This window comes from Hermetia illucens, chromosome 2 (genome assembly GCF_905115235.1).
Source record: "Hermetia illucens chromosome 2, iHerIll2.2.curated.20191125, whole genome shotgun sequence".
Lineage (NCBI taxonomy): Eukaryota > Metazoa > Arthropoda > Insecta > Diptera > Stratiomyidae > Hermetia > Hermetia illucens.
This window is the reverse complement of record NC_051850.1, coordinates 154,665,952-154,687,027: the sequence shown is the minus strand read 5'-3', so window position 1 is coordinate 154,687,027 and position 21,076 is coordinate 154,665,952. Positions and strand designations below refer to the sequence as shown.

The following is a 21,076-nucleotide window of genomic DNA, read 5'->3' as shown; positions in this document are numbered from 1 at the left end:
GGTTTCCGGAAAGTACTGGAGGAAGCTGATCGTTGTAGGCGAAAACCGAACAAAGGCGTAAGACTACACCACGACAATGTGTATCTACATGTCTCGCAACAAAGGAAGGACTTAATCGAGAGATTTGGCTGGGAAGTCTTTGGTCATCAGGTTCAACGGATTGGCGGCGGACTTCTTTGAGGCGGGAATGCAGAAGTGGATTACTCGTCAGAAAAAAATGGCGACTGTGTAGAAAAATTGTTCAAATTTCAACGTTCCCAATGGTGTATTCGTCTTTTTCAAATAAAAAATTCCATACGCCTTGAAATGTGAAATAACCTTCGTATACGATGGAATTTCTTGAATGGTTTTAGTTTCATTCTAACCCTTAAGTTGCCGAATGCCTGGGAATTGAAAACAGCGAAGAAAATTTCCTCCGCGCGGAGGCTACCACTCGCAAATCCAATACATTTTCCCACCGACGTGACCCACGTCGTTCCTAAACTACTTTTCCATACTCGGTTCACATGTAAGCCCTTTGCGGTCGTCCGAATTCCGCTCTTCTGTTAACCTGAATCGACGACAATGATTGGAAGTCTTTTGATCATCTTACTCAAAGTGCCACACCATTGGTCAAAAATGTTTTTGACACAATGATCGTGCCCAAAATTGAAGGCATCTCCAATGAAGCACGCTTCTCGATATGATTTACCTTCCAAAATATAACAAACTGATTATGGTTAGGTTTTGATGTGTAACCTATAATACCAAAGCTTCAATAACGTGTCCAAATGAAGTAATATTGAAATCAATCTGTTAATAGTGTCTCTACTTCACAAACGGTAGTGGTGTCTTCTCAATATAGGATATCAAGGAAGCTATAAAAAAAAAATGAAAACACACATACCGCTCCTAGCGTCAGTCATTATATCGATATCCAATATTTCCAAAATCCGAAAATACGGTAAAAACTCGATTCACTAGAGGTGAATTATTGGTCGAAATGATTTTCTTTTGTCTCATGCACAAGCAGCGTTGTGATCGATTGCGCCATTTTGTTTTATCGAAGGCCTGATCTGGATGTAGTCGTGAGGCCTTCAGATCACCATCCGACGAAGCAACCAACCATTTTTTCGGCCGGTCTTTTGGTCATTTACCATCGACTTCGATGTTCAGACTAACTTTGATGAGGGAATTCTCTTTAGCGCAAATTACATGATCATACGATCGAAGACGCCTCTCTCGCAATTTTTTCACGATGGATGCAATCCCATATCGATCGAGGAAACCCTAATTTCGAATGTGATCAAAGCATGTCACGCCGTTAGTCCAACGCAACATTTTCGTCTTCATTACCACAAGACGCCGTTCATTATCCTTTATAGTCGGACAATATTCAGAACCTTAGAGGGGAACAGGACTGATGACATTGTTTTGGTTTTGGAGAATTATTCACTTTAAGCTACTACAGTTGGATTAGGGCCTGACCCTGCTATCGAAGAAGGTAGCAGCAGGCAAAAATGAAGTTGAAGTTGATCAGCGAATCAATTAAGGAAAAGAATTCAGCTGAGTTGCGATCTTCCAGCTAAACATTTGGAGATCACATACATCGATCTGACAAAACCTTAAAGAGTTTGACTGAGTAATTTTGATCCATCCACCATCCAGCCGTCGCATAGCCCCGTTAAATTACTACTGATATGTTGAGAATTTTCAAAAAGAATCAATGTTTATCTTTGGAAATAACTTCTGTAAATTTTTTCGCTAGAACCTTCAGAAATGCTGGGAGGTAGGGAATGTGGTATTTAGTCAAAGGGTAGGGACCATGCCTGAAAAATATTTTGATTAAATTTTCTTTAATTACGTATTTTCATCGTTATATTTGTTCAATCTTGGGATATGAAAAGATCAGACCCTCAATTTTTATTGCCCTATGGTGCAAGTGAGGCACTGTCCAGATGTGTCTGGATGGCTCAAGTAGTAAGAGCGTTGGGCTGTGGTAGCGGAAGGTCGCGGTTCAAATCCCACTGGTGGCAGAGGGGTTTGTTATCGTGACTGGATGTCGGATGTCGGATGCCAGTCGACTCAGCTGTAAATGAGTACCTGAGTCAAATCAGGGTAATAATCTCGGCCAATGTACTGTAGTGTACCATTTCGCTCTTGAATGAAGTGCTCAAACACACTTCAAGGCCCTGATTCAATATAAACTGTTGCGCCAACGATTATTATTATTATTATTAAGTGAGACACTAGGGTTTAGTAAAAACATAACTATCTTCTAGTTCACTAATTTTATTTTTAACGAAAAAAGAATTAAGCATTATAGATGTAATACTTCTAAGGATATCCTACTTTATCGTCACTTCATAATATTGAAGTTGTAATAAGGTTTATCATGACAGTTGTTTTCAAACTTTTTCAGATGTCAATACACTCTACTGAGTTTCCATACTGAATTTGTAGTATTTAGCATAAGTACATATATGTTGTTGCATAAGATATACCACTATCAATGCACACAAAAATTTATCTTACATACCCATCCTGGGGTTTAAACTGATATTACATACATGCTTCTGGTGCCCTTTTGGAAATGTTATGGTTATCTGTGTCACCTGCAAAAGAGCAACATTAAAGAAGCTGCGTAAAGTATAATTCAGGAGGGTGTAAAGATCGTAGAAAAGTAGTGAAATGAAATTTGCTTCAAGCACGTGCAGAAAATAGATGATAGCTAAGAGAGGTTGAAAGGATACTTTTGAAATTTTGTTTGGAGTCGAAGTTCATTGAAGCTACCTTGTCCGTATGTGTACATAGCTGACAAGGGAGCCATGTAACAATATCTTCCTCTTGTGAGCATTACAACTGAAAGTTAAAAATAAAGATTCACCTGACAGGCAACCCCTCAGATGTACTTCAAGCAACTGAAATACTTCCAACTTCTGGATTTAATCAGGCTCCTTGCTCAATCTAACTACAAACAAGCAGAAGCTGTGGACTGACAAGCTACAACAACTTGCTCAATCACAATGAATTCTTCGTTCAAAATGCAAGCGACATGGAGTGGGGCGAGATTTCAATTGTCTTTGCGTAATCCTTCCATCTGCTGACCAAGCGGTGAATAAATGCTTTTCTGCGAGTATATATGTACATATGCTAATATTATTCTATTTCTGCTTAGTCATACCATTCAAATTGCGGCACTTTTAACAATAAATCAATCAAAAAGAATGCAAACTTAAGTTTCATTGCTAATTCATTAATTTTATTCAAACGACGTAGCAGGAGATTTCCAATTATGCTGGAAAGAAAATTCACTGCAGAGACACGTATCGCAGAAATATATTCGTATGGTAATATCTCGAGAGTTTACGTTTTAATTCAAGAACTTGTTCCACTAATGCAAGATATTATGCAGACACTATTTAAATGCAAAAAGTCGCCGCTGAAGCTTGTTTTTGTGCAGCCTCACCAGAATGAAATGCCACCTAACTGCTTAGTAAAATATTAACATTAAGATGACCACCAAGTTTTCCCTCGTCCGACTGATTTTCGATGATTGCTGGTGACATTTCTTCGCATAGAAAATTCCTTGAACGACGTAACATTAATCCTAATAATGATTTTTTAAGTGGTATTGTTATAACCAACGACAAAAATTTATTGGAATTGGATTTGGGGAAGGTGAAATTGATGACTTCCTCAAAAATTTGCAACCATGTAGAATTGCTAGCTGCATTTTTTGTTGGTCAGTGAAATTTTTCAAGGATTCCAATTTGAAGTTTCAATGGCTGACTTTCTAAAGTAGCGGACAGTCTACCTGTACAGCAAGGATTTATGTGATACCAATTTTTCTTTAAGTTCATACAGCATAGTTGCGAAAGACAATTGCTCATAGCTACTTGATTTTAGGCTGTGTCTGATGACCCTTTTTAAAGTTTTATGTAAAGCTAAATCTTATTAAAATCGTTTTAATGTCTACCCGTTTGTCTTCCTATCTGTCAGTCTGCCACATCCGATTTACTCGGAAACACTGAATTGATCATCATCAAGTTTGGTGAGAACATGTGATCTGCGTATCCCTTTACATGCAACGAGTGGCGTCATTTTGCGTTCATGCGAAAGGGGGGTGTACTTTTTTTTCGCAGGATCATGTCATGTGGCGGGTATCGCAATACTTCTCAAAACCAACTGTTTCTGATATTGGGTTCAACATAGGGGGGATAGGGCCAAAATATGTACCCCAAAAAGTGAAACAAGTCTCGTTCTCAGAACCTACCCAACCGGAAAATCTGAAAAAAATCACAGTGATGCGTTTATATGAAATCTAGGCCTCAAAATACAAAATGCATTGTAGGTAATAGTAGGATTCCCTTCAAAATCCCCACAGTTATCCCTTACACTGCTTTCAAATTTTGTACTTCTAGCATGAACTTAAGGGGTATTTCCTGTAACCTTACCCAAATATGCTATATACTATTATTAACTTTATTTGTGCAGATATCGGAACAAGATGTATTTTGAGGCCTAGATTTCGTTTAGATACACCGCTGTGATTTCTTTGCAGATTTTTCGGTTGGATAGATTCTGAGAACGCGACCTGTTATATTTTTGGGGTCATATTTTGAGCCTTCACCCGTGTCATGTCAAATGTGGAGCCAGTTTCGAAAAGTATCAATTAAACCCTTTTATTTCATACCTAACATGGCCATAATCTCATATGTATGAGCCCCTCCTTAACCAGCGCCACTTGCTATATGTAAAGGGATTCACGTACCACATATTCTCATCAAATTTTCGACAATTCGTCCAGCCCCTTCTGAATAGGTCGATTGTGAAAGACAGTCAGACACTTGTATGGATCCGGAAGCTAGGGAGGCGATAAGCGAGCCAACATCCTACAGGATGTTCTTGAGCAGATAATATATAATCGCCTATATCAAATAATTGACAGTGGCGGTCATTTATCAGATAGGCGTTTGGCTTCCGGAAGGCTCGGTCAGCGGTTGATATCACCAAAGTGATTTTTGAACTGGTCAGGAATGTTTTGATGAAGGAAAATACTGCGCACTGGTGGCTCTCGACATCAAAAAAGCATTCAATTCTGCCAGATGGAAAAATATCATCGAAGTGCTCATCGCTCCACAAACCCCAAATTCTATATTGAGTATAATCTTTGCCTACTTCCGACAACGGAAGTTACTCTACGATTCGCATGGAGGGTCGACGAAATACGATGTAACGGCATTCATAGATGGATGGCCATAACATCCAAACACTCCCACGAAGTAGGAATTTATGTGAGTGAGTCTATCTGTATGATCAAGTCTTGGATTGAAGACTTTGGACTTTTTAAGAAGCGGCGGAAACGAAAAACCGTCCAGATCTGCATCGGCTCACATACCGTCCGCTGGGAGTAACTTTCGACTCGACTCATTAACTCGACATTAGCAAGGATGTTTCCAAATATAAGCGGCCCGAAATACAGCCCACGAATACTTTTATAGCGAGTCGTCAGCTCTGTCCTTTTATACGCGGAAAGTTTGAAGCTGCACATCGGCTAAGTGCTTTTCGCACATGCTCCGACTACCGGACAACATCGTATGAGGCAGCATACCTAATTGCGTGGCTACCTCTATAGGTTCGATTTTGATGAATCGCCAGATTGTCCTACATGTGAAGGCGGCAGAATACATTTTCTGCGTCTACCCAAGCTCCAAATGTCCAAACAGAAACCTCGAGAATGAGCTGGGCTCCGCGTTAACGGTGGAAAACCTCGTTAAAACCTAACATGGGCAGATTGATCGGGGTTTTTCTAAGAAGGATCATCTATTCACTGGTACTAAAATAGTCTACTATGACAAAATTTACGAAGTCTAAAAATAATATTCTATCAAAAGTTTACATATTATAAAACATCAGAGAGGAATTAGGAATTAGGGAGACCACAAGAAGGTTGTATAGGATTCGACAGATCACGACCTTATTACATACTCGTAGGTTGGAGAAATGGATTTTCATGGTTTAGAACGGTATTCATAACACTGTCCGTGTCCGGATGGCTCAAGTGGTTAGAGCGCTGGGCTGTCGTAGCGGAAGGTCGCGGTTCAAATCTCGCTGGGGGCAGAGGAATTTGTTATCGTGATTGGATGTCAGACACCAGTCGACTCAGCTGTGAATGAGTACCTGAGTCAAATCAGGGTAATAATCTCGGGCGAGCGCAATGCTGACCACATTGCCTCCCACAGTGTACTGTGGTGTACCGTTACGGTCTTAAATGAAGTGCTCTAACACACTTCAAGGCCCTGATCCAATATGGATTGTTGCGCCAACGATTATTATTATTCATAACACTAGTGCCGTAAAGAAAAAATTCGCGTCTGGGTGAAAATTATATGGGCAGTTCTTGAGCCGGGCCCAGGGAAAAATCACTCCCTTCCCTTGATGACTACTGTGAGAGTGCTAATTCTGAACCAAAAACACATGTTCTAGGTTACAAACTAGTAGTCCGTTTTCCGTTGCCGTAGTCTTCGTTATTCCAAGGCAGTTTTATGCTGTGAACAGGTTATTAGCAAGTTCCAACATGTAGAAATATTTGGCTCATTTTTGTTTTACGGCTGTTCAGGAGTTACTAGTATGGAGGTGAGAATAGAAGTTGGTAGCAGTGCTGTGGGCGTTAAATCCGTATGTATTACTCAGGTATTTATTGATGGTTAAAGTGTCCAATTTTCAGACCTCTGAGATGCGTACTACCCATTACCCATTGATGCTAATCAGTTATTATTTAGGTGGAATTTTTCTGTGAGTTCCCATAGAATTGAATGCGAATAGGTTACTGAGTGTACCAAAAATTCCCTCCAAATCGGCAATACTTGCATCAATTCTTAACATAAAACATAGACAGAGAATTAACCTATATATTGGGTGATCATGATTGCCTGCTAATTAACATGGATATCTAGTACGGCATATTCTTGAAAGTAACTTCCTTACGGCCAAAAGCCATTATAAACAGATAATTAAAAAATAATAATAATTAATAAGTTCGAAACAAAGAGGTTCGTGGACCAAAAGCAGAACTAAATTCGCCTTCGCTGTTTTGTGCACAATTTATACACCAATTACAACTATTCCAACACTGACATCGAGTTAAGGTTGTTCCTTATAAGCTTTTTCGTGCAATGGAACCCATTATACCAAAATATACAAGTGGGTAGCCCGCGCTTCAGAAGAAGAACCACACGACAACAATGGCGTGTAGGTGTGGTTGAAGTGCTATACCCCACATGTCGATGGCAGCAATAATTTAGTCTTGAAAGGACTGGACCCTCTGGAATATCGGTTGCTGAGTGATTAGGAATCAAGTACTCTGTAAGTAACATGACTACCAGAAACGCTACGGAGATAGAGCTAAAGGAACGGGGGAATTCATCTTCGCGGTTATTAACTTGAAGGTGAAGTGGATGACAATCAACATAAAACGACCACTATTGATCCTTGAAAATGTCTAAGCGCTTGGTTGAAAATTTTTGGGTAAACAGGTTCAGAAGTCTACAAATCATATAATTTCCAGATTCATCATTGCAAGGGCATACTGTCGTCAGATAGCTACAGGTCCTTTGGGATGGTGAACATAATATTCTTCACCAACGAGTGGGTAGTGAAAAAGTATCAGGTTCAAGGATTTTTTTTTTCGGAAGACCGGATCGACTGACGTAGTCCTCCAAAAAATAAAGATCAAATTTCAAATGGAAATGCACGTCATTCTATTGGTACCAGCATAATGTTGGCGGGAAAACTGGTGAAAATACATCCTTTGAGTCTATTTTGCCCGGCATTCCAGGTTGTCACCATTAAATGGTCTAACCATATCAAGGCAGTTGTTTGTAGCTGTGAACAGAGGCTACTTTCACTCAATGGACTGAATGAAACGCTGTTGATGTGGGTGCTTCTGCATACGGACTTAGCCTAAGAACCAGAGTTGACTTTTGGCTTTAAGTCGACTGTGAAGGACTAAATCGCAAAAATTCACACAGTGAATTGAAGAAATCAGCACTCTAGAAATTGAATTCCGTCGAACATCTAGTTGGAGAAATTTGAGTCTACTTGAACGGATTTTTATGGTTCATTAAAACATGGGTATGAAAACCTTGGCATCGATTCGAACAGACTCTTAATCCCAAAATTACTGCTTTGAAAAATTCGAAACGATGAGTTGAGTTATCTGCAGCCATTGTGAGGAATCTGCTCGTGGTATTTTTCCAGCATTGCACTTTATATGCAATTGCTCAACTTCTTTCGACTTAAGGGGGTCATCCCGTGTGTCGGGTTGGAGAAATCGATTTTTTTTTTTTGCATGAATTGTATCTATATATAGTGGAGAATATGTGGGCAAAGGGATTTTCCGATATTCCGAGTCCTTCAGAAATTACAGGGTTAAACAGGTAAGGAGTTCGCAGCCGCGGCTAGAGTACTCGATGAGAAAGAGCATCGAATCTTTTTTTACCTGTTAGTTTTTTACCTGAGCCTTATAAATTCGAACACAGGTATAAATAAAAAAAGATGGAAAACCAATCAATTGTCTAAACTTATTTGCTGTTTAGAATAAAAAGGATAATCCAGTCTAGAGTGAGCACTGAAAGGCGTTCAAGTTATACTCAGTTATATTTTGTTGTAAGTATTGTGCTGTTTGTGTGTTCAGTGATTTTTTCAAATCGATCGTACGAAGGGAGATCGCTTTAACGTTCAACGTCATGCTCGCACTAAAAAACGAGTATTTCATGGGAATCGATAGTTATCAGAGAAGAAAAAGAACTTCGCATCAACATCAGCAAAGAAACTTTTAGCAAGCATGAACATGGATGTTCCAATTGCGACAAGTTTTGTATATTGTATATTGGATTTTGCTGGAGCTTTCTCCGGTATTTCTGCAAATTTCTGCAAATAATAAAATATACGTCGTAGTAAAAAAGGAATACGTAGGACATGTCGAGAAAAGAATGGGAACGCGGCTTAGAAATGCAAAGAAGAATCATAAAGGCATTGGTGGAAAAGGGGCTTAGAAACTTACTGATAAGGACCTAACTACATTTTCTGGGCTAGCTATTCGTCGACATGCAAATTCGATAGAAGGAATGAAGCAAGAAATTTGGGAAACTTTCTTCCATAAATGTTCTACAGACTAAAGTCCTCAGCATCAAAATTGTCCAGCAGGCGGGGACAGTTGGTGAAAACGGCGCAAAGCGGATGCTGAAGGAAAACTGGATAGTTTTCACCACGAGAGGGCACCTTTGACTGAAGGACTTCAAACAGTCATCAAACCAATCTATGAAGATTTGTCACGAGATGATCTCTTGAACAGATGTTTAGGAGCAGAGACCCAGAATAACAATGAGTCGTTAAATGCATTGGCCTGGATTTTCGCTCCTAAGCACCTTCATTCTGGGGCCAAGGTCGTAAAAATAGCCACTTTTCTGGCTGTAATTATTTTCAATGAAGGATTCAATGGCATTCTCAAAATCCTAGTGACAATGGGATGTCAAGTTGGTCACATATGTCAGGTTTATGCCGACCGCCGTAATGAAGCGCGAATTTGGCGGTCCGAACGACCATCGACTGACCTCGCTAAAAGAGCCACAATTGACACCAGAGAGCAACAATCGACCTTACAAGACTTTTTTGAAGAAACGGAGGGTGCTCTCTATGGACCAGGTATAGCAGATTAATGGTGGGCTAAAATTTTACTGTTGATAATCATATATAAATTTTCAAATGCGTTTTTCTCGAAACTGCATCTTGAAAATCGGCTGCCACCATAGCTCAAAATCTATCAAACTAAATTCTTTGAAATTTTCACGGCTTCTTTAGTACATATTTCTACGGTCCACAAACTAGGATAATTGCAATCGGACGGGTAGTTTTTTTTTATTCATAAAAAAAGCCGTAAAAAAACACCAAAATCCAAAAAATTAAGTTTAAAAGCCCACCAAAAATTTACCTTTTAATATTTTCCAATTATCCTAGTTTGCGGACCGTGGAATATTGTCCACATTAAAATGCCGTTTAGTTTTTTTTCCTCACATGAATACAGCGCCCTCCAGCGTGGCAGCAGAAAACACCTTTTTTTGGAGATGGGTGCATAAATTAACACCTATTCCAAAAATTAGCTACGAAATCAAGCTAAAAAATTTATCACATATACTAGAGATATCAATAAACATATGGTGAAAAAATCACGTTTCTATCTTTATCCAGTCCTTCAAAATAATTTTTCAAAAAAAGGCAAAAAAAAACGGCCTTCACACGGGATGACCCCTTTAATACAAGGATATCTAAGAAAGGCCTTTTTCAATGAGTTGTCTGGGTGTTCTTCCAAACCGTATAAATATAGATACCAAGCGATAGTACAATGGGCCTGACATATGGGATCTGGTTAATTCATCCATTCAATTCAATCAATATCCTTGCGTTCATGTGGTGTGGTCGGAAGGATCTAGAAAATGAGTCTGCTAGGCTATTAAATCGGTTTGCAAAGCGTTGGAGGAAGGGAGGGGCTTCCTACGCAGTGAACAGAATCCATGCAAACAACCAGGATAATCCAATCTGATCTCAAAAGTAGCCAATCGACTAGAGCTGTGAGCAGAGCGACGACACCACAGGGTGGTCCCATCTTTCCAGTCCTCTGGTTGATGGCGGTGCAAAAAATTCTATGGATATTGGACTAAAGCGAGGTGAAAGTTTTGGCGTATGTCGACCAGGTAGCGATATTGGTATTAGGGATGTTTCCATCGGTTTTGAGTGAAATTATGGAGGTCGTGTGGAGAAAGTTCCGCCTGTGGGCTGCGCGATGCGGACTCGGAATAAAGCCAACCAAAATGTGGTGGATTTACCACTAAGACAAAGGTATCTGAATTCGATCTCCTGCGGCTAAATAAACAAACATTGGTTCTTTCTTTCATGTGAAGTATCTAGGTGTGATACTGGATCGTAAGTTAAATTGGCGATTAAACATAGAACTTATCGCTGGAAAGGTATGTATAGAAGGCCTGCAAGAGCACCTTTGTAAGCAAATGAAGTCTCCGGCCGAGGAAGGTTCCCAGGATGTACACCGCCGTGGTTCATATCAACCTGAAGGTATGGTATGGTGGAAGCCGCTGAGCAAAAAATACAATATAATCAAGCTTAATAGAATTCAAAGAACTACGTACGCAGGTGCTACTGCTACTGCAACAATGTCCGGTAGATGGCCTCAGTCTAATCTTCTACCTCTTTCCCTTGAGCCTCCATATTACAGCTCCAATGTAGCATAAAGTACTGCTAGACTACGTGAGTCCGTATATCGGACAATGAAGCCCTACGGCGATAGTTACATTCCCAATGGAATACGGAAAACGGAAGTCGAGCTTCACTAGAAGCTTTACAGAGTGGAGAACCAGCAACGTGTTGCAAGGTGATGACAATATGTTTTTCGCTGGCGAAGCAAAGATGGTTTGTGAGGTCAGTGCAAGGATATTCTCGAATACAGAGATTGCAGCCGAATTCTGTAATGCACGGGGCACTGGCTTGTAAGGAACCATTCTGCCAGATTCGGCATATCCCACAATCAACATTGCCGAAACTGCGGAGAGGTGGGAGAAACCCTTAGACAGTTTTTTTGCAATTAAGTAGCTCTAGCTGGATTTGAGCTGCCGACGCTAGGTAATCAATTCTTTGAAGGTCTGTTTACCTTCGTAAATGCTTCGGACTAATTCTAAAGTACTAAGCCGGCTGAATTCAACTTCCTTTGCTATTCTCGCAGTAGGCATGACCTTTGGAGTTTATAACTTTAAAGCGACTCTCCACAGCGTTAATTGGGCCTACCAGGGCGGCCATAGACAGGTAGCAATGCATAGCGCAAAGGACTACTTCTTGGAGGTGCGTCATCTCACTTTGTTAAAAGTTGAAAGAGCAACCGGTACCACGGAAATTTCAACTTACACATTGTGGAAATTCTGCAACCACGCTTTAAATCGCCTTTTTACTACTGAAAGGATGACTGGATTCCTCTTATTAATTTAGAGGAGTAAATGATAAAGCTCCAATATCCTTCCGGAGTAGTTAATGGTTGTTTTATTTATAGGTTAACCTTTTGACTCTACAAGACAGTGCTTCCCAATTTTCGTCTGCTTTTCTTTTATAAGAAAGAGAAGAGAAAAGTGATGTCCAGGCACGGGTGTCTATTCAAAATTAATCAACTAATCATATTTTAATCGTTCGCATTGAAAGTTCATTGAATTTCGCATACACAATGTCAGAGGCAATCAAATTGAAAAAAAAAACTGGTTTAAAAACCTGATAAATAGTTAATGAAGAGAAAAAATTTTTTGACTTCCTGTTTCAATATAGAAAATAAAGACAAAAAAATATTAAAAAAGGTTGTCTGGTTACAAAAGCCGTTTATCAAGTTTATGAAAATTGTCTAATATTTCGTTTCGGCGGAACTAGTTCCACTAGTACAAAAAATTGTCGTCTTAATTTTAAGTTTGATTTTAATTTTGAGTTTCAAATTTATATTTCTGCAAATAGTCTAAAAATTCATATCCAACGCTGTTATCCCCCCTGCCTCGCCTTCTCAAATATGTTGAGTACCATTTTCCCATACTTGTCCTCCCCCACAAAAACCATGGATTCCACTCCGGAATCATAACTAATTATATCATCAAACATTTTGGATTATCAAATTCAGAGAAGAGTCTTCAAAAAAACCGGAAGCAAATCCCAAGCAAAATCCCCCACGTGCGGCCTCACCTGTTTGTGCAGCCTCCGCATCATGTATGGAGGGGAGTTTTGTAAGAGATGCCATTGAATTGCAAATCCCGATATATCACCATCAAACGCATAATCAAGATGGTATCGCTACCATCTTCGTAGATGGCCAAGGGAAATTTCACTTTTGAATGATGCGCCCATTTGCATTTTTTTGCAAAATATTCGAATTTATTTACACGATGGAGTTTCGTAATTGGCTTTCAGAGGCAGTTTGATCAAAAATTATTTTTTTCTAATCAAAAGAAATACCTTTTGATCTAAAAATTTTGATTAGAAAAACCTAAAATTTTTTTCCAAAATTGCAACATGTCAGCAGCAATTTTCTGTAATAGCGTCAACACTTTCGTTTTCACTCCTAAAAGGGTTTTCGAAGAGTAGAAAAGAAACATTTGTACAGTATCATGCGTTAGATATCTTGAGTGTAGCAATCAGTATCACTTAATACATTTGAAGAGATAGGAAACATCCAATCACCAGATTAAATGACAGACCAGCGATTAATAAAAAATTACACAACAGAAAACAGAAAACACAAAACACGACACTATCTTTCTACCTAAGAAATCTCTACGAAGATATTCCGACAATGGATGGATTGATGGATGGATGAATGGATGAAATGAAGTACGTGATAGTTCGTGCTTGATAAACATGAGAACAATATAAGGAAGTGGCGGTCCTACCTCCTGGTGATTTCGCCGACAGGGTCACGGTGTATCCTCCGGATAATTCCAAAAATATCACAGCAATTAACATATTCCTAATCATATTGAATTTACTACTAACATGCATTCTCATTTTGAATAATTTTGACTACGTCGTTAGAAGGAAGTGGTTTGACAATTTTGAATTTGGATTTATTGATTGGATCAATGTAAAAAACCAGAAAATTTCGCTATGATTCACACTGAAACTAATTTCGATTTGTTCATCTCTAACTGCACCAAGAACCGCGGCTACGACTATTGCAACATCGGCTTTTGCATTTAACGTTTCAATTAACTCTTCCGATTGCAAAATAAGAAACCGCCACAGTTGTTCACCACGTGGGAGACCTGGATTATATAGTCGCTTTCTTTCCCGTTTCAATTAGAAGACGACCAAAAATCCAAAGCTTATACTCAACCCGAACCGCCTGACCAAATCGTAACTAATGGTAACGACCCAATACAGTTGTTAATAAGACGAAAGCTACCAAACTACTAACTTCTTGTACGATCCCCGAGCCCCAGCTTGATGGCAGAAGGTGGTGGGCAAGTACGTAAGTAAGTAATATTTAAGAAAAACACCAACGGAAAAAATGTTAAAAGACGGGTCCGGTCTGCTCGACTGTTCAGCGGTGGACAAAGCTGCTCCATCCAAGTCAAGATCGGATGATATGCAAGTATCTTGGTTTGTCGCGATCGACGTAAACGAAAGATTTGTACCGCCGCCAATCGCACATATGACGACATATCCGTTAAAGGCCAACCTGTGATCCGGTTTTCTCAGATGCGTGAAAACACGTATGCGGATCGGTGATTACCTTGTCTTGATTTCCCGCCATGCAATCTGAGATGATGCCTGGTAATGGCGGTGTTATGTCTTTGAGAAGCATAACCATCCAGGCATCTTACCTTTTAGCGATCTTTCCAATCGATTTAATTGCAACTGTGAGGAAACACTCATTAATAGAAAGGTAGAAATGCAAATTAAATGCAAGACCGCTGACTGAGATTTATTCATCCAACACCATCATAAACGCTCATTAGAGAGATTTTGTGTTTGCACTCTTGCAAATGTTCAACGAATTCCTCACAGGACAAGGTTGTGGATGATGCAGCATCAAAACTTGTTTTCTAATATAAAAAATGTCAACACAGAAAGGAAATTTTTTTAACTAATTTGTTTCTGTCACTGAAGGGGGGAAAGTTTCTAGATAAACCTCCCCACTTACTTAACATTGTTATAGATAGTTGGATCCCCTAGAAGTTTTGGCCAGAAGCACCTATGAGTAGCGAATCCTCAGACAATTTGTCATTTAGAGCAATGCCCCTCTTGGTACTAGACCCAATCCCTTTTCCTTTTCCAGATATTTTGAAATAGTACATGACTAACGGCCAGTGGAATTCGATATCGTCTACGTGTGACAAACCAAGCCTAACTATTTTACATGCTCATGGTCTTGAAACCAAAGATCCAAGTGTGCTACTGTATCTGTTCCATTGCCAAGCAAACTGGATCAAAGTCGAGTTAATCTTATCTAAAAATTTGCATTTGTTTTTATTGTTGGTGGTTTTATACCTATTTACAAAGTATTATTGAGAATAGATAGGTGCACGCACCTGGTAACTGAGAGTACTTCAATTATTCTGATAAATATTTTAAGTAGGATGGAAATGCAAGAGATTGTAAGAATATCCGAAGAAAAACCTCGACTTTGAAAAAGTGTAAGTGGTTTAAAAGTTTGCTCGATTGATTGTATATAGATATGTATGTATCTAAAACCCAGTACTTATTTTCATTTTGCGGCTGAAAGTAAGGAAGAAATGGATTTTAATCTTAGTCTGTTTGGTTTTAATCTGTATTTGCTTTTATAATACAATTTAATCATACACTTTTGTGAAAAGATTACAAAACCAGGGTCTAGTTATGAAAGCTTTATCATTTCTTATGTAAAATTTTTCAGGTGATCGGTAGTTCCACTTTGGTGTGATTCTGACAGCCTCTAATACCTTACGGAGTAGTAAATTCATGTGAAAATTATGAGTTTGAGCTACTTCAGAGTTGTTAATAATAGTAGGGTTTTTCACCAAACTTTCCATTTTCGGGCTCAGTATTACTGTTTCCGTTGTTGTAGTTGCACTATACACTCCCAAGAGCAAATTGAGGGGTATTTTACGAAAATTTCAAAAATTTTGTTACTATTATTATTTTTTGAGCGGACCCCGCTTCTTAACGGGGCAAATGTTTAAGAAAAAGATACAAATATTATCATTATTTAAAATGATACTGCATCCCCGGGTGAGGAAATTACAAGAATTGTTCTATTTTAAATAAAAAACTTACTTAAATAAAAAGACTTACTACATCATCTGGCAGCTAGACCCAGAACAGTTTGACACAGTTGAAAATATTGTGGCCATCACTAGTTAACATACAGGAATATGCATAACTTGATGCCTTGATGGGGAAGCTAGTTGCCAAGCGGCGGCGGCGACAAAAGCTACACAGGACACCATGCCATACTCCGACCAGCGGGTCCAGTCCTTAGCGAAGACCTGCCTGCCAATCACACACATATCTCAGAAACAGGTATACCGATTGATATAAAATTTGGTGAGAAGGTGGGGGCTGTGTACGTTCACACATGTAGTGAGTTACATCTTTCTACGTTGAGAGGGGGCCTCATACATGCAAAAACATAGAGGTTAAAAATTCTTTTTCACCGAATATAGTCATGTTGGATATCAAATGGAAGCTCTTGCTTAGTACTTTTCGAAGCTAATATTAATTTTTATATTTGGTGGGGAGTCGAAAGTGGCAATTTCTTCAATGGACTCATTCTCAGAAATCGCCCAACCGAAAAATCTGAAAGAAATGATGGAACTGTCTTTATACGGTTTCCAAGCCTCAAAATACTTTCCATATCAATGTCTACTCAAATTAAGTTAATAATAGCGTATTACCATGTTTTCTGGGGGAAATTAACTAGAAACTCCCCTTAAGATTATCCAAGAATCGCAGTAATATAGACTATAGTATCAAGCATAATATCCCTAATTTAGATCAAAATCGTACTATTACCAATAAAATTACTACAACGCAAAACACTAAATATCAATGTCACATTAAAGTGAGTAATTTAACATGCTAAGTATATATCATATATTTATTACGGGTTTCGTACAAATGGTGTAGCTCTACACTCAAACATAAGAAACAAACAAAACCTTTCATACCTAAAGCGTCCAGCTTCCAGTTCCTCGACTTGTCTATGTATTCCGCTTTAGATTTGATCCCATTAGTTTTATGTATCAGTTTATACATTCTTTCGAAAATGAGATTAATTCAATTCATTCAGTTTTCCTCCAAAAGCTCCTTTTACCTTCCGTCAATATTTTGCTTTCCGCCATTACTGAGAGCCAGCGAAAGATCTTGTAAATGTTCTTCAAAGTAAAGAGCTATAATGACTTCTTTTGTTGTGGAGTTCCCAAAAGACGATCCCGGTTTCCCGACTTGTTGAAAAATTGGAATCACTAACCTATCAAAATTATAACAGCATGGATCATAAAAATGGATAATAACCATTCTTACGGATTTGAAGTGCTATGCAAAAGGTTCAGCTTAACTAAGCCAAAGCTTAACTAAGATAAATTTTCAAAATTCTTGGAGTCGATGGATTTGGATGTGTCAAGCATTTTGAAGGCTCTGGTATCAAAGGAGCCGAACAAGCAAGCTTTATCTGGCGATATGAAAGTGTTAGTTTAATCGATAATGGAAGCAAAGAGAATTGAAAATCATAATTTACATTTGAAAAGATATTAAGATTATATATACACATATATGCTTGTCAGAGACCTAAACACGGGCAAATCTCGGTCCCATCGCTGTTGGTACCTGATGACCTGTGCACTGCCACTTTCATCCTCTCATCAACTCATCCATGGTAACTGACCCATGCATCGGTGCAATCATTTAAATGACGCCTTCCATATTGTACCCATTAATGCAAATAATCGAGGTGTTAGAGGAAAGATGATATCGTCTATTGAGCTCCTCCCTATCCAGTCTTCCAGCACTACCCTGGCTGGAGAAAGTCACAGCAAGAAGAAAAATATCGGTGACAAAGTGAAACCTTAACGGATTTCACTTTGGACTTCAAATTCCCACGAAATTTGACTTTAATAAAACACTTCACATTTTACGTCTCCTTCGGTCGCCCCTGCTGCGTAGAGCATTCTAGGCGCACTACCTCTTTCCGCTGTCAAATGCCTGCCAAAAAGCGACGAAGAGATAGTGAATTTTGAATCTAAACTCCACACACTGCTCCACAATGATCAAGTGTTTAATGTGGTCAGTAGGAAGGGAAACCCACTTTTTCCTCGAGAAAGCTTTGGAGGTGTCCCTTGATGCATTCCAGGATTGTTTTTGTTATTTTTTTTTGCGACGACAGAAAACACACAAATACTCCCCTAATTGTTGCACTCAAGACGCCTGTTCTTTTGCGGAATCTTAATGATCATAATGTGGGTTCTTCGAACACTTAGATCCCTCACGTGTCTTTGGCGGCGCATGGGTCCGCATCAATCACATGACATCCGCAGGCTATTAAATTTGAGGACTCTCTTTTTCTCTCCTCCTCCTTAGCCCGCAAAGCTCTCGCATAAAATGACCTGCGGATTTCAAGGAAGGGTGGGAACCTCATATGTCACACCTTACTAAACATTTGAGGTGGGAGGAACAATGATTGAAGATGTGATCCGTCGTGCAACCTCGCTTTTGATTGCGGTACTCAGGTCCGAAGTTTTTATGGCTCTGCGCGCTCGGTCGAGTCCTCTTTTTCGTTATTTTTTACTCCCAGGTTTAGCTCGCGTGTTGGTTATTTCGTTAGGCTCGCGGGAATCCTCGTCTTTGGTTTGTTTTTCAAAATCCGGTCCGGACCCACGCACCGCCAAGGATACTTGAATTTTAATATAACATCACTTCGATGGAGTTTCAAGATTTGCAGGTAGACCTTCACAGTCAATTTCGCCAACTTTTTTTCTTTTAGGTTTTTTAGATAGCTATAGTTTTTAGGTCGTTTCCGGCCACACAGGATGGTGTTTTGATCACCCCCATCCCAATTGGACATTACAGGTTTGCATTCAATTTGTCGACGCCTTCAAATTTTCGGAGATCTACAAGCCTTTCATCGTTGTGATATGGTCTCCAAGTAGTGTGTCCCTATTCATGTCCGATATCTAGCGTATATTGGCAAAAATTCTTCGATACCGTTGCCAATTATTAGATACCAATCCTGAAACTTGTGCACAGCTAAAGGTACTAATGGTCGTGCTACTGATACTTGGTAGCAAGAAATTTTAGAAATTTGTAGGTTGTTACTCCACAATTTTGGGTCTATCTTAGTTGTTAAGTAACTGAAATTTTTTAAACGGTTACAAACATTAAATTTTTGTTGAATTCAGTCACGCTTAGAGTTGAATGCTCTCGAGGAAGCATATTCAAAGGAGAATCATTGACTGTTCTCAGGTTTGAATGGCACTGAACCTCTTTTTAAATATGCACTTCATGCTAATTCCATACACTGGCAAGAATTCTGAAAGGAACCAATGCCTTAGATGATGAATTAAGAGACGCTCAGGTGCTTCTGTATCATCTAAAACTTATGTTGAAATGACATGTCTCAGAGAAGAATAAAAAAAGTATTGAATATTTCATGAGGACGGAGTGTCCAAAACGACTCCCCCATATTCCCAAGCCTGACTAACAAAGAGGCATATAAGCTCGTGTCGGCGGAACACGCACTTATACCGCGAAATTCACAACTTTTCTCTGGATAGGGTGATGATGATGAATATATCATCTCTATTATCCACCGAATCATTATATATGCTCATTCTCCCTTCGATGATCATTAGGTCGATGTACGCTTATGTATCTGTACATATAGTGTATATAGTGGGCAAAGGTGAAACAAAACAGCTTTCACCGTAACCTAGCCTATTTCGCTAGGTTTTTCCCGTTGTAAACCTAACCACTTTTTCAATTAGCAAATCAAATTTTACCACTACTCTCGTGTATTCTTAAAGTACGTAGTTCATAAGCAGAAAATTCGTATTAAAATATCAGAATTACTTATCCTTTTCAACCAGCTTAACTTCGCGGCAACTTTAAACTACTGATTTAAACATTTCTTTTTTAGTTTGTGTGCCTAATCGGTGTGAAATCGAGGGACTCTTCAATCGCTATCAGTTGTTTCGGTCGATCTTTGTGTCATACCCGATCGACTTCGAAGTTTGGGCCCATTTAAGCAAGTAAATTCTGCACAGCGCAAGTTACATATTACAAGTACGTCTCTCCCGAAATTTTTCCCCGATGGGCGTATCCCCATATTAATCATTTATGTCTTCATTTGGGACGTGATCACAGCATGTTTGGTTACTCATTCAACTCAACATCTCTGTCTCTATTACCGCTAGGCGGCGTTCATTTCTTTTTGAAGTGGGAGTGCAATTAGGAATCATGGAAAGCCACACACATGGAACGACAATCCGCAAATTTTTGATTTGAGACTTTCTTTAATGCATCATTTGCACGTCAATTGTAAAGAGCAACTTGACCATTGTTGGCTGAGAGCATTAATCCGATCAGCTGTTGGCAAATCGCTTTGACTGATAGTGATATGCGGTGTCTATTTCAATGGAGTCGATCATTAAAACGTCCATTTATTAAAATTGAATTACAGAGCGTATAGGGTTTCCATTCCATTTTTTGATGCATTGAACGAAACCAATTTTGCTATGAGACGTTTGGAAAACATCATCTGTATCGAACAGTGTGTGAAGCACTGGATATTGGATATCATAAGCATGGTAGTGTCCACGACAAGAGCAAGAAAGGGCACTTCTTGATGAAAACCAACATAGATATGAAGCTGTTTTGATATATGCACATGCCACGCTTCAAATTTTGCTCTTGGGATTGTGGTGGAGCAATTTAACTCACCACGAGTCCCTCTGGTACCACAGGTTTCTTCGAAAAGCATGCGAAGGGATTTCTGTCGCACACATTCAAATGCCTTCTCTATACCGGGGAATGCAATATATAAAGGTCGATGCTTCTCGTGGTACTTCTCCATGAGCAGCCGCGCACCGTGTACGACGTAGATACATCCACTGTCATTGACTAACCTGACTGGGTTAAGGGTAATTTCAACCCTATCGTGAATGCGATTTTTATCTGGATTTTGCCCAAAACTTTTCGCGGCATGCATCTTTAACCAAACCAGTGTTTTCAATAGACCTAAATGCTTTCGTGGTTGATTCTTTTGTTTTCTGTCATTTTCCTCTGCGATTGTTTAGGATGGGCTCTTATTTAATTTGCCGTTCCTTATTGGCTTGAATCATTTTTTTCTCATTTATTCTGTTTTCCTAGTTTTAATTCTAACGTAAGGCCCTCTCGTTATATCCCGATTGTAATACAAATATGGTGTATGGCAATGTAGTAAAGCAAAGGGTAAAGAATTCAATCGCAGAAAGTATTTCGGAACATTTAAAGTAATGTTTAATTTTATCCTTTTAATTTTGAAGAT

The 21,076-nt window shown here is 39.1% G+C and overlaps 1 protein-coding gene across 4 annotated transcripts in view; it reads right to left on the bottom strand.

The window, feature by feature from the left end:
* The window catches only part of LOC119648100 (macrophage mannose receptor 1), a 268,613-nt gene that overhangs the window by 87,391 nt on the left and 160,146 nt on the right, over positions 1-21,076 (bottom strand). The window contains exon 1 of one of the 4 annotated variants that reach the window (XM_038049601.1): positions 13,467-14,105. The exons of the other annotated variants lie outside the window; for them this stretch is intronic. Within the exon in view, the coding sequence (XP_037905529.1) occupies positions 13,467-13,581 (115 nt within the window). The 5' untranslated portion in view covers positions 13,582-14,105. Of the gene's footprint in view, positions 1-13,466; positions 14,106-21,076 lie in introns of those variants that run through there. 4 annotated transcript variants of the gene reach the window in all.